Raw genomic sequence first — 12,811 nt, 5'->3', positions numbered from 1 at the left:
TATTTTCTATCCACCGACTTGCAATAGTTTTTGTATTCAAGATGTCTTCTTTTTCCACTTTTGAAAATACCTTGTAACATCAACCTAAATAATCTCAAACCGCCCTCCATGGTTTCGTTGTCAAGACCATCTTGAACAACCAAATTGATAATATGGGCAACACATCGAGTATGAAAAAACTTTCCGTAGCAAAGTGGTGTATATTTTATATATAACTTGTCTACCGCTTTTGTATATCAAACGACATTGAAAATTTTTTTTCCTCAAGTTAAAAGTTGTTATTACCTTATCCAGAATTTCAAACAATTTTTCGGCGGTATGTGGAAACGGAAAGTTTTCAAATGCGATGGTGCGTTTCATCATTTGCCAAGATACCGGATCGATCCAATGCGCGGTCACACAAAGGTACGATTCCGATAACCCATGGGGTGCCGACCAAACATCGCTAGTTAAGTTGACACCCGTTTGTAAAGTGTCAAAAAAATCAATCAAATCTTTTTTGGCACATTCCCACAACTTTAGACAATGACGTCAAAGAGTGGTACAACTTACATGGGTGTAGCGCGGTTGAAGAGTCTCTCTAATCAAGGCCGTCAATTGAGGGTTGTCGAAGTGGTTAAACGACAAACCTTGTTGAATCACGAACTTCGCCATCCTATCGTGAACCGCTTTCACATTGTAACGAAATATTGCCCCGTCTTTACCCAATTTCCATAGTAAGCACAATTTCCATGCTTCCCCTAAACAACGAACCCATATGAGTAGATGGCAATTTAGTAACTTAACAAAATGTCAATCATCAAAGACGTCCATATCCTTTGGAATCTAATCGAGCTTTTAACCGAACAATAGACATCTAGATTGCCTTTCATCCATCATTTCATGGATAAATAAAACAACTAGCATCCAAGTGCCATTCTTATCAAGAACCTCCAACTTCTTAACATTGTGGCGTCTAGAGCAAACCAAAGCAACACCTACAGTTCTAGCTAGACGTGCACAAAAAAACCGGTTCTGGACCCGAACTGGTGGAACCGGTTCCGGTTCGTACCCGGTGTACCCCATACCCGGTTAGGGTATTATAATACCCGGATAACCTTACCCGGACCCATGTATTTGACAAAAAATCGGTTCCTACCCGGAACCGGTTCCAACCCGATATCGGTTCCTACACGAAATAACCGGTTCTGCCGGGTTTTTTCCTAAAAAAAAGCCGTTGTAACCGGTTCTGTCGGTAATATAGCCGTTGGAACCGGTTTCAACGGCTATATTCTCAGTGGAACCGGTTTTTGAGCTAGACAACTATATAAAGGGTTGGATGATCACTTGTTTTACCACTCCAACTCAAAAACATCAAGAAAACTTATCGGTTTACACTTTACACTCCAATTTTTTTCACTTCCATTCCACCACCACTCGATAACTAGTTGTTATGGCAAGCCAAAACAAGGGCAAAAGAAAGGCGGCGGCTACCGACTCCGTTTTTATTGACCCGGTTCGTGCCGAAGATGACGTCGGAGTTGCAAAGATCCTCCATCATAACCGCAACGAAGAAGTATGGCGGAATTGGGATTTGGTTGAGTTGCTTAATGGAGACATTAAGGCTCGTTGCAAATTGTGTGGCATTTATTTAAAGCATGATTCGAACTCTACTTTAAAGAAGCACATCGAGAAGAAATTTTGCAAGGCGTTGAAAGAAGTTCTCGTCACGGTCCAAGCCGAATTGGGTAAAGATGGGGCAATATTTGGTTACAACGTGAAAGCGGTTCACGATAGGATGGCGAAGTTCGTGATTCAACAAGGTTTGTCGTTTAACCACTTCGACAACCCTCAATTGACGGCCTTGATTAGAGAGACTCTTCAATCGCGTTACACCCATGTAAGTCGTACCACTCTTCGACGTCATTGTCTAAAGTTGTGGGAATGTGCCAAAAAAGATTTGATTGATTTTTTTGACACTTTATAAACGGGTGTCAACTTAACTAGCGATGTTTGGTCGGCACCCCATGGGTTACCGGAATCGTACCTTTGTGTGACCGCGCATTGGATCAATCCGGTATTTTGGCAAATGATGAAACGCACCATCGCGTTTGAAAACTTTCCGTTTCCACATACCGCCGAAAAATTGTTTGAAATTTTGGATGAGGTAATAACCACTTTTAACTTGAGTAAAAAAAAATTTCCAATGTCGTTTGATAACGCATCTAACAATACAAAAGCGGTAGACAAGTTATATATAAAATATACACCACTTTGCTATGGAAAGTTTTTTCATACTCGATGTGTTGCCCATATTATCAATTTGGTTGTTCAAGATGGTCTTGACAACGAAACCATGGAGGGCGGTTTGAGATTATTTAGGTTGATGTTACAAGATATTTTCAAAAGTGGAAAAAGAAGACATATTGAATACAAAAACTATTGCAAGTCGGTGGATAGAAAATATTTGGGGCCGAACTGGGACGTTCCAACCCGTTGGAACTCGACTTGTAATATGCTCGCTTGTGTTTTTTCCCAAAAACAAACTATACAAGCGTTTCATAGAACGCTTGTGGATCGTTGCGAAGCCGATATGTTTCCAAACGGTGCTTGGGATAATATCGGTTACTTCTTGGAGTATCTTGATGTTTTTAAAACCGCAACAACTAAATTGTCGGGGGTTTACTATCCTACTAGTTGTTAGGTTTTGCAAGAATTATACAACATCTTTTTGAATTTCAAAGACTTTGAAAACAAAAATGACCTTTTCGAGCACATTGTTGACCCAATGAAGAAGAAGTTCCTAAAATATTTTGAAGGAATACCACCCGTGTATACTTGTGCCGCCGCTTTAAACCCCTACATAAATGTTGCCGGGTTGAGGCGTTGATCGAGGAAATATATGACAACATGGGTGCGCACGAGATCGATCCGATGGCGTCGACGGAAGCAAAGGATTCTTTCAACAAATCCCTTCAAGAAATCTATGACCATTACTTCAAAATATATAGTCAAAGCTCAAAGTCGACTTTTGTGAGGCAAGCAACATCAAGTAAGCCATGCAAGGACAAGCTTATAAACATGATGAATGCGGTTCGTGAGTCGGCGGCAAAGGGGTAACACACCAACTAGTGAACTTAGCCGATATAATGGAGCAAACTATGTAAAAGGTGCAACGGTCGAGGACGTTCGCAACCTTGACATTTTGGCATGGTGGAAAGGAAAGCAAAACGAATTTCCTATTCTTTCCGCCATGTCTCGTGACTTGCTAAGCGTCCAAGCTTCAACGGTTGCTTTGGAATCGGTTTTTTCAATTAGTGGAAGGATATTATCGATGCGAAGAACCAAACTCACTCCCGAGTCCTTAGAGATGTGCATTTGCCTAAAGGATCATATGGACGCGGTGGATCGTATACAAGACAATGCAAACTTTGAAGACGAAATACCACTTGAACTGGATCCAATTCAAGAGATGGAAGAAGAATCTTCGGGTGAAGAAGACGAAGTTGTAGAACTCGACTAATTTTAATTTGTATTTTTTGTAATTGTTCTAATCATTTTTGTATTTGTTCTAATCATTTATGTATTATGTAACATAAATCAATTAATTAATGTAACAAGTTTTTTAAAGTGTTATTTGTTTTTGTTAAATAAAAAACTTGTCTTAAACACTTAAACTAACTTTTAAACATATATATATAATTATAGAACATTACACAACGAACATTATTGCAAAACGATTAAGTACAAACATTATTAAACATAAAACTAAAAATAACAAATATTGTTCGTTGTTTTCGTCCCGCCATCTACGACCATCAAGCTTTGTTACCGGCGGCGGGGGCTTGACTTGTAGAGCCGGACGACTCCCCAGCTTCTCCTTTTTTGGCATCCAAATGCTTTTTTTCCTTGCAATACTTATTGGTATGCTTTCGAATGGTGGAATTTGATGCCGCCTTCAAAAACTTTCCGCAGTATTTGCATCGCGCCATCTCCTGTGTGTTGGTCATGACACACAGGTCATAGTGTACCCAAACCTCGGGGCATCTCGGGGCGTCGATAACCATAACAACTTCGTCGTTGGTTGCCATTGGTAATGGTAAGTGGTTTAACAAGAAATTGAAGTGTTAAACAAGTTAGGAGAGTTGGTTAACAAGTTCTAAACCTAGTATATCTATATATAGTAAGTGGGGTTGGGTATAAACATTCAAAACCGGTTCCAATGGTCTAAAAACGGTAAAATAGCCGTTGGAACCGGTTTCTAACGGTCAAAAATGATTTAAAATATGAAAACCCGCTGGAACCGGTTTTCGGGTATAAACCGGACCCGGTTCCACTGGTTCCTGATATTTACCTACCGGGTCGGGTCCGGTTCCTGACAGGAACCGGTTCCATTTTGTATCCGGTTCTTAAAAAACCGGTTCTATCCGGTTCTGGGTTTTAAAAAAAACTGATTTGTGCACGTCTAATCATGCATCTGGAAAAGAATTGCTGCCATGAGTAGCAACTAGCAAGAGGTGATAATCATTTAAAAACAACATTTTTTAGCATCCGATATATATAGGAAAGTGATGTTGGTCTGTTTCTATATCTAAACTTTCAAATATGCATTAGAAAACATAAATATTGAGTCAGAATTAACAAGCCTCTACGTTTATAAAGCCACTCCATCATGTTACAAAAACATTGAACATTATAACTTCATTAAAAAAAAATCATATTCTACATTATAACTTCATAAAAAAATCATATTCTACGTTTAATTCATTAACATTTTGGTTTTAACAAAACTTCAAAGTTGTTACAAACCTATCTAAATTTATTAACAAACTTTGGCATATTGATACCAAAGTGCTGTTTACAGGTGGCGAAGTTTCAAACCCTACTCGAAGGTGAAACTTTTGAAAGCATTTTAAAATTCTTTACTTAGGACTTGCTAAAAACACGTTTACAAATAAACATAAGAAAACCTGGGCCATTTTAAGTTCATTTCATAGTATCACGAGAACATACCATCAAAATTCAAAGACATGTGAAAACTTAAAAGTAATCTCAATAAAACAGATTAATAATCTCAATAAAACGACAATTTGTTCTCAAAAACTTCTACATTATCACGCAAAAAAAAGTAGAACGCCGACAACATTTATATTCCTGTAAAGGCTTTCTTCCCACCACTTGAAGATGCCGCTGGAATCACCTTCAACACATTGAACCTCACTGTCTTTGATAGTGGCCTGAAAACACAAACATTATGATAAGAAATCAATTGAAGAAAAAAAATAAGCAGCTTAAAAAATTATCTTTTTTTGTTTACGTATTACTATGAAGTACAAAGATACTTAGAAAGTCAACAAACAGATTCAGTATACATCAGCTAGCCTTGAGCCTTTGACTTTAATAAGTATGCATGACGTTAATTTTAGTCAGCATACTTGAAGCAGTATTTTCACCCCAAAAATACCCTTTACAGACCCATTTTTGAATACATGATTAAGAGAAAAACAAACCTGCATTGCCCAATAGTCACATGATCGCCTTCTTTAACACGGAAGCATGGTGAGATGTGAGCAGGAATGTTTGAGTGCCTCTTTTCATATCTGAAACAAAAAAAAAAGAAACCAAACTTAGAATGCGTAATTAAATATAAAGAAAATAAACAGTAAATAAACTGTTTAGACTATTTATTACCTTTGGTATTTCTTCACATAGTGAAGATAGTCCCTGCGAACAATGATAGTCCTCACCATCTTAGCGCTATGGCATGTACCAGCTAGAATACGACCTCTAATCGATACGTCACCAGTGAAAGGGCATTTCTTGTCAATGTAAGTCCCTAAAGCCAACACATTGCACCAAAATAAAATAAATAGTACAAAAAGAGCAAAAGAAATCGAAAATCACTCTTGATATGAAGTTAAAAACCATTTAAGATCAACTTAACAAAGGCAGCATAGGAAATAAAATATCTTTTTTTTATTTCATATGTAATGGCTTAAAAATGCTAGATTTACAAGGGGTATTTTACCATCAAAACCAGCTTAATGACATACAAAATGGTATAGATATATAAAACTATTATTAACCTAACAAAAGACCAAATAATAAATCATCCTAAAAAATGTAACATACAAGTGTAAAAGCAATTAATAACAATAATAATACCTTCAATAGCCTCTCTTGGGGTCTTGAATCCAAGACCAATGCTTTTCCAGAATCTATTTCCACCTTTCCCAGGCCTCTTTCCTTTGCCACTTTTCTTCGAGCTAACAATAATAAACATTGCACGGATCCATCAATATAGACACATTTCAACAAATTTACATAATAATAATAATAATAATAATAATAATACTAAAGGTTTAGTGTTGGCTGCTAACCAGAGGAAGACTTTGGGCTGCTTCAAAAAGGCCTTCTCCGTCTGTAAATCGATGTATAAGAAAACATGAATGAAATCATAATAATACATGAAGGTGTAATTTAATATGCATACATACATACATACCTGTTCTGCCATTGTTGATGAAAAATTTGGAGCGGCGGCGGCAAAGGGGCAAGAATGCAATAAACCCTAGGTGTGGCTACAATACAACATTTGCTTTACCTATTTAATGCTTGCTTTAGTGGGCCTTTGGGCTACGTTGGTTGGGTTAGTTGGACTTTTGAGCTAGATACGTTGGGGTGGTTTAGTCATTAGTGGTAGTGGTGGACAAAACCGGTTTAAATCCAAACCGAATCTGTTTGGTTAACGACTAGTCAAAACCGGTTTGATTCAAACTGGTTCGGTTTATAAATCGGTTTAAAATCAAGATAGGCCGGTCTGGTCACGTCGGTTTGGTTCGGTTTATAAGCCGGTTAATCGGTTTTAAACAGGTTTTAACTCGTTTTTCTTAAACCGGTTCGGTATATCTTAAGGGGAATCGGCCCTGAAACTGACGGTTTGGGCGAAACCGGTTATAAACCCAAACCGGTTCGGTTTGCCTAAAATCGATCCCAAACCGGGTTTTTTTACACCTCTAATTGGTGGGACTTATAGGTAAGTTAATTAAAATTTTTTTATATAAAATTAATTTATATAATGATACATAACTTGTTTTAAAAATAAAAATTTATATGAAAAATTGTGATAATATAAAAATGTAATATATAATGTACATTTGGATAAAGAAACAAGTTTTTATGTTTGCTGACGTTTTTGGGTTTTGTCGCCACATGTTTAGCCCTACATTATATTTGGAGAAAATTCTCAAAATAGCTCCTTTTAGAGAGAAGATTCTCAAAATAGCCATTTTTTTTTCTTAAAATAATTTAAGATTTGGACTGGCAATACGCATTGAGAAAAGATAAAAATAATGAGGGAGCAGTCCAAATTTTGAAGGAAAGTAAGGTAGGAGATGTGATTTGGGAAAATAATGAAGTTAAAGTCTAAATTATTTTGTAATCTTGGAGCAAAAGTCCAAATTTTTTCAAAACTTTTTTTTTCAAAAAACCGTATTGAGAGACTGTTTTTTTATGTTTCCTACCTTTCCCGTCCATATTTTCAAATTCTTGGAAAAATATATTTTTTACGATTATCCCCCTGAACCACCACCTTGAACCACCACCATCACCGACGCCGTCGGCCCACCCCATCACCACCACCACCGTCACTATCACCATAGCCGCCTCCATCGTCAATTTCCGTCGCCGGAGAAAACCACCACCACCATACCCGTCAAAGTGGCTAACGAAAAATTTGCAAACCACCACCATACTCGTCGCCGGAGAAAACCACCACCAACATACCCGTCAAAGCCGAGGAAATGGTGGTGGTGGCACCATACCCGTCGCCGGAGAAAAGATAAAAATAATGAAGGAGCAGTCCAAATTTTGAAGGAAAGTAAGGTAGGAGATGGGATTTGGGAAAATAATGAAGTTAAAGTCCAAATTATTTTGTAATCTTGGAGCAAAAGTCCAAATTTTTTCAAAACTTTTTCTTTCAAAAAACCGTCTTGAGAGACTGTTTTTTTATGTTTCCTACCTTTCCCGTCCATATTTTCAAATTCTTGGAAAAATATATTTTTTACGATTATCCCCCTGAACCATCACCATCACCGATGCCGTCGGCCCACCCCATCACCACCACCACCGTCACTATCACCATAGCCGCCTCCACCGTCAATTTCCATCGCCGGAGAAAACCACCACCACCATACCCGTCAAAGTGGCTGATGAAAAATTTGCAAATCACCACCATACCCGTCACCGGAGAAAACCACCACCAACATACCCGTCAAAGCCGAGGAAATGGTGGTGGCGGCACCATACCCGTCGCCGAAGAAAACCACTATGCTTACAAGATGGACCATGGCTGCAAATTATATTTCATGTATTCATGTCCTATGAGGCTATGAAGAGACGCGTTACAACAATGTATGTTTTGTACGCAAAAGCCGTTGACTACTATATATCATACATATTATTAATCCCTCTGGCTAGAACGTTGTTGTTTATTAAATAATGGATGCTCATTTGTGATTGGCAGGTATAACGTATTCCAAATCGCATTTGTGGCTCTAGTAGGCCTAACCTTTGTGTATTACACGGCCTTTGTAAGTTTCTGCTATTTGTTACAGTGATTTTTAAAACAGGTAAATTGATTGGCTGTGTATGTTCAGGGATGGAGGAGAAAAAAGCCGAGTGGCAGGTTCCAACTATCGTCTTGAAGTTGTAACTAGAAGGGTGGTTTTCTCCGATGACAGAAATTGACGGTGGAGGCCGCTATGGTGATAGTGACGGTGGTGGTGATGGGGTGGGGCCGACGGCGTCGATGATGGTGGTGGTGGTGGTTCAGGGGTATAATCGTAAAAAATATATTTTTTCAAGAATTTAAGAATATGGACAGGAAATGTAGGAAACATAAAAAAACAGTCTCTTAAGACGGTTTTTTGAAAGAAAAAGTTTTGGAAAAATTTGGACTTTTGCTCCAAGATTACAAAATAATTTGGACTTTAACTTCATTATTTTCCCAAATCCCGTCTCCTGCCTTACTTTCCTTCAAAATTTGGACTGCTTCCTCATTATTTTTATCTTTTCCCAATGCGTCTTGACAGTCCAAATCTTAAATTATTTTGAGGAAAAAAGGGCTATTTTGGGAATTTTCCCACCCTCATATTTTTGTCATTTATATCAAGTTATCATCTTTCATGGTTGCTTCCGTGATTAGGTCAAATTTAACTTTTGGTTCTTTTTTGAAAAATAGGTATATAGCAATAACTATTTACACTATCATAACGCATTTGATAGTTAAAGTGGATGAACATTTGTTTTTTGAGTTACAATTATAAAATGTCCATTTTACTCCTTTTGAAGGAAAAAAGAAAAAGAACATGATCCCCAAACTCCCGTCCAGTCAAACTTTCTGGTAACCATTTTTCCACTTCAAGATGCAACAACCACAAACACATAACCGCAACCATTGGTCACATCTCGACCCGACAACCCATTTCTATATACGGAAATTGCGCTTTTTTCATAACAAAAATCAGATTTTGATCAGGACAAAAAAACTGGAATGAAGTGGAATTGAGGTCGTGGTGTCTATAGCAAACCCCAAAGGTTACTTGGTGGTGTCCGTCTATGGAAATGGGCAGAGAACGTTTTGAATGCGGCCAAAAGCCACCCAAAATGAAGTCGTAAGAGATACAACAAAGCCACCTGTTAAAATAGTTTTACATATTTTTTAAAATAGTTTGTATTCCAGTTCGACATGCAATTAATATTTATACCAAGCAGGTGTGTGGTTTGACAAAGCCACCTGTTAAAACAAAAATCTTGTCTTGTCTAGCCATTGAATCAATGAGTAACTCAAATAGAACAGGACTTGGATACAGCAAGAACCGGATTTTACCCCTCTGTTTTCCGACCGCATAAGTGCATAATCTTTAATGTATTTTTTTCATCTCATCGTCAAATTATGATCTTACATTTTGAAGTAAAATTGTGCAGAAATTATGCAAAGCCTGAACCTCGGAAGTGGCATCAAAAGAGAAACATGCAACATCTGTCATGTAAGATGTAATTCCATATTCAAATGTTCTAGGCTTGTGTTGGATTATGCGATTCTTCTCAGTTTCTTTAGTCTTCTAAACACAGTTATTTTTATAGTTTATTTAATGGTTATTTTTAATGAACGATAACTGTATTTCCCACCTTGTGATTCACAACTGCAGTGCTCCAAGTATACATCTTTTGGTCATCTCACACTTTCTTTCGGTCCATACAGCCATTTAGACTGTCTTATTGCTATAACAATATGAATTCTATTTTTCTTTTAATATAACAAGTTGACTTATGATGGCTGATTTGATGGTGCAGACTCAATTGTGATGGGATCATTGGAAGCATTCTCCTAGAGATTTGCCAAAGGTCATGTATGTGCTTTGTTACTTTAACATAAAATTACTCGTGCTATGTGTTGTTTATCAGCACGTACAAAAGATGATGCTTTGGTGTGTTATGTGATGAATAAAGCACAAGAGTAACACAATGAAGGACAGGTTGCAGATTAGGATACACGGTTTTGGTTATTTGTACTGATCGCAGTGAGTGATTTGTGCATCATTGATGGTAGTTGTGGTGATTTTACTCTTCTTATATAATAAACAGGTTGACTCAGATTGTAATTGTTGGTTACAGGTTAGATTGCAATATGCATATTGTAATTTTGTGGATGCCTATGTGTTCAATTAAAATTGTATTCATTCAGATACTTTATCAAAGATTATATTCATAAGAATTTCTTTCGGCATTTTCTCAAACACCAGCTTGTGGGCAGCTCAGAATCTTTTCGTCTTTAGAAAAAAATTCATGATTTTGATCTCCAAAACAAGTATTTCATCATTCAATTTCGCTGGTGTTTTCACTGAGATTCCAAGCAGGCTATTTTGTTGGTTTCAGTAGGGAATTAACTAATTAAGTGATGTTAATTGAATTGACTCGTTATTGACTGATGAACAAACAACTGGCTGGCAAGGATATGACAATAGCCTCCGTGCTTGATTGACAAAGATACAAGAAGAATAAGGTAATTCAGGAAGGAGGATATTCACATATCATAACTTTGTTCGGGTTGTGTAATGGGTCGGAATAAGTTTTGGTCAAAAAAGACAAATTGTTAAATTGGTTCGAGACCAAATGGGTTGATTTAAAAGACATGATGGCGCGAACCAATAGCAATCAAATGGGCTCAAGAACTCTCAAAGATTAAACAACAAACTTCAAAACCAAGGGTTCTTTCATATTCGAAACTTAATGATAAAATCAACCCTCTTTATAATTTTTAAACAAACAAAAAAGAGGTAGACACCAATAATAAAAAATTTAAACAAATAAATAAATGCAAATAAACTTGGAATTTCAAATTTGGAGATTATTTGACTATCGTCATTTCTTTCACATCCTTGTGTGTGTTACAGGCAGGCAGGTAGTGTTGTAGAAATACTAGTCGCTAGTCAGGCGATGGGATGGGGACTAACGATTAAACGGGATGAACTGGATTGGAATTTTTATATTTCAGTTATACACACATACATGTTTTATATGTAGTGTCTCTCTCTCTACACACACACACACACACATTTTATACGTAATTTACATATATACACACATTTTTAGAAGTAGTTTTATTATATATACACATTTTTATGTACATGTATATGGAATCGCCGGAAATTGCTAGTCACCGGAAACCGTCACAAATTGCCAGAAATCAGTCGGAGTTAAGGTCCGACTAAGCACAACTATGTCCGACCAAAGATTTTTTTGCCGACTATCCAAAAATTAATCAGAAATTAACCAGTGATCACTAGTCAACTAGAGATTAATCACCGACCAGTCCTGATTTTTATATATTGCGGGTAGGTATCCTTTGGTCAAATGAGAAGTCAAGAAGTTTGATTTTTCTGGAAAAATATGTTCCTGACGCCAAATTTTGGCTTTTTTTGCTCACACCACAATGTTTCTTTGATCATTGGCTAGTCAATGATTCACTCAAAAATTAGATTTTATTAAAATAATTTACTTTTGCTTGTCTAACTTAACACTATTATTCATAAAAATTAATAATAGAACAAGTGGCATAATAAAACTTATTGTCAATTTATTATAACAAAAGAATAGATAATTACACAATCAAAAGAGCACTAAGTGATCTTACCTCACCAATGGTAGCATTCTCCACTGAATTCTCTGATTGTGAGGTAAAAGGTAAAAGAATCAATGCTTTTTTCAAATGTTTAGGTTGACTTTTAGCTGACCTCCTTGTGTTTAGCTTGACTTTTTCATGTGGTGGTTGACCATTGGTGAGGTAATTACAAAAACAATACTAAAATATAAAAGAAGACAATGTTCATACAGAAGACATCATAAAATGAAATACTGGAGATTAAATCAGGCATAGAGGATTTAATACAATGATATAACACACTTCACAACCTGTAAAACCTATCATGCGCATACAAGACTCGAATACATAATCCATATACCTTGAAAAAATAGACGAAGACAATCAAGGGAATAACAGTGGTACCATGCAGTAGATATACAAAAAACAAGATAAAAATTACAAAATTGCCCCTGTCTCTCTAATACTTTGATTTTGGCACTTTACAGCAACAACATTGTAGCCCTCAAGATTTCTTTTCACAAGAAGAGCACTTCAACTAACTTCATTAACAAGTTTCCTCTGAAAGACAAATAAATAAACACAAATTAAGTCGAGCAAGGTCCCAACTTAAACTGATACTTTTAACAGTATATGAGGAAAGAAAGGTTGGTAGCTTATTGTAGATGT

The 12,811-nt window shown here is 36.7% G+C and overlaps 1 protein-coding gene across 1 annotated transcript; it reads right to left on the bottom strand.

Annotated features, from left to right (window-relative positions):
• Window positions 1–5,042: 5,042 nt before the first annotated feature.
• LOC143537056 (small ribosomal subunit protein uS17-like) lies at window positions 5,043–6,511 on the bottom strand. The gene is made up of 6 exons (XM_077030917.1): window positions 6,485–6,511; window positions 6,360–6,400; window positions 6,145–6,245; window positions 5,671–5,815; window positions 5,490–5,579; window positions 5,043–5,216 (listed from the first exon to the last, which is right to left on the bottom strand). The coding sequence occupies exons 1-6, from the start codon at window positions 6,494–6,496 to the stop codon at window positions 5,126–5,128; spliced, it is 480 nt and encodes a 159-aa protein (XP_076887032.1). The 5' UTR covers window positions 6,497–6,511; the 3' UTR covers window positions 5,043–5,125.
• Window positions 6,512–12,811: the final 6,300 nt, after the last annotated feature.

This window comes from Bidens hawaiensis, unplaced genomic scaffold, assembly GCF_021521415.1.
Source record: "Bidens hawaiensis isolate Kalapana, Puna unplaced genomic scaffold, B.hawaiensis_p1.1 tig00011078_1, whole genome shotgun sequence".
Taxonomy (NCBI): Eukaryota; Viridiplantae; Streptophyta; class Magnoliopsida; order Asterales; family Asteraceae; genus Bidens; species Bidens hawaiensis.
This window is presented reverse-complemented; position numbering and strand designations above follow the sequence as displayed.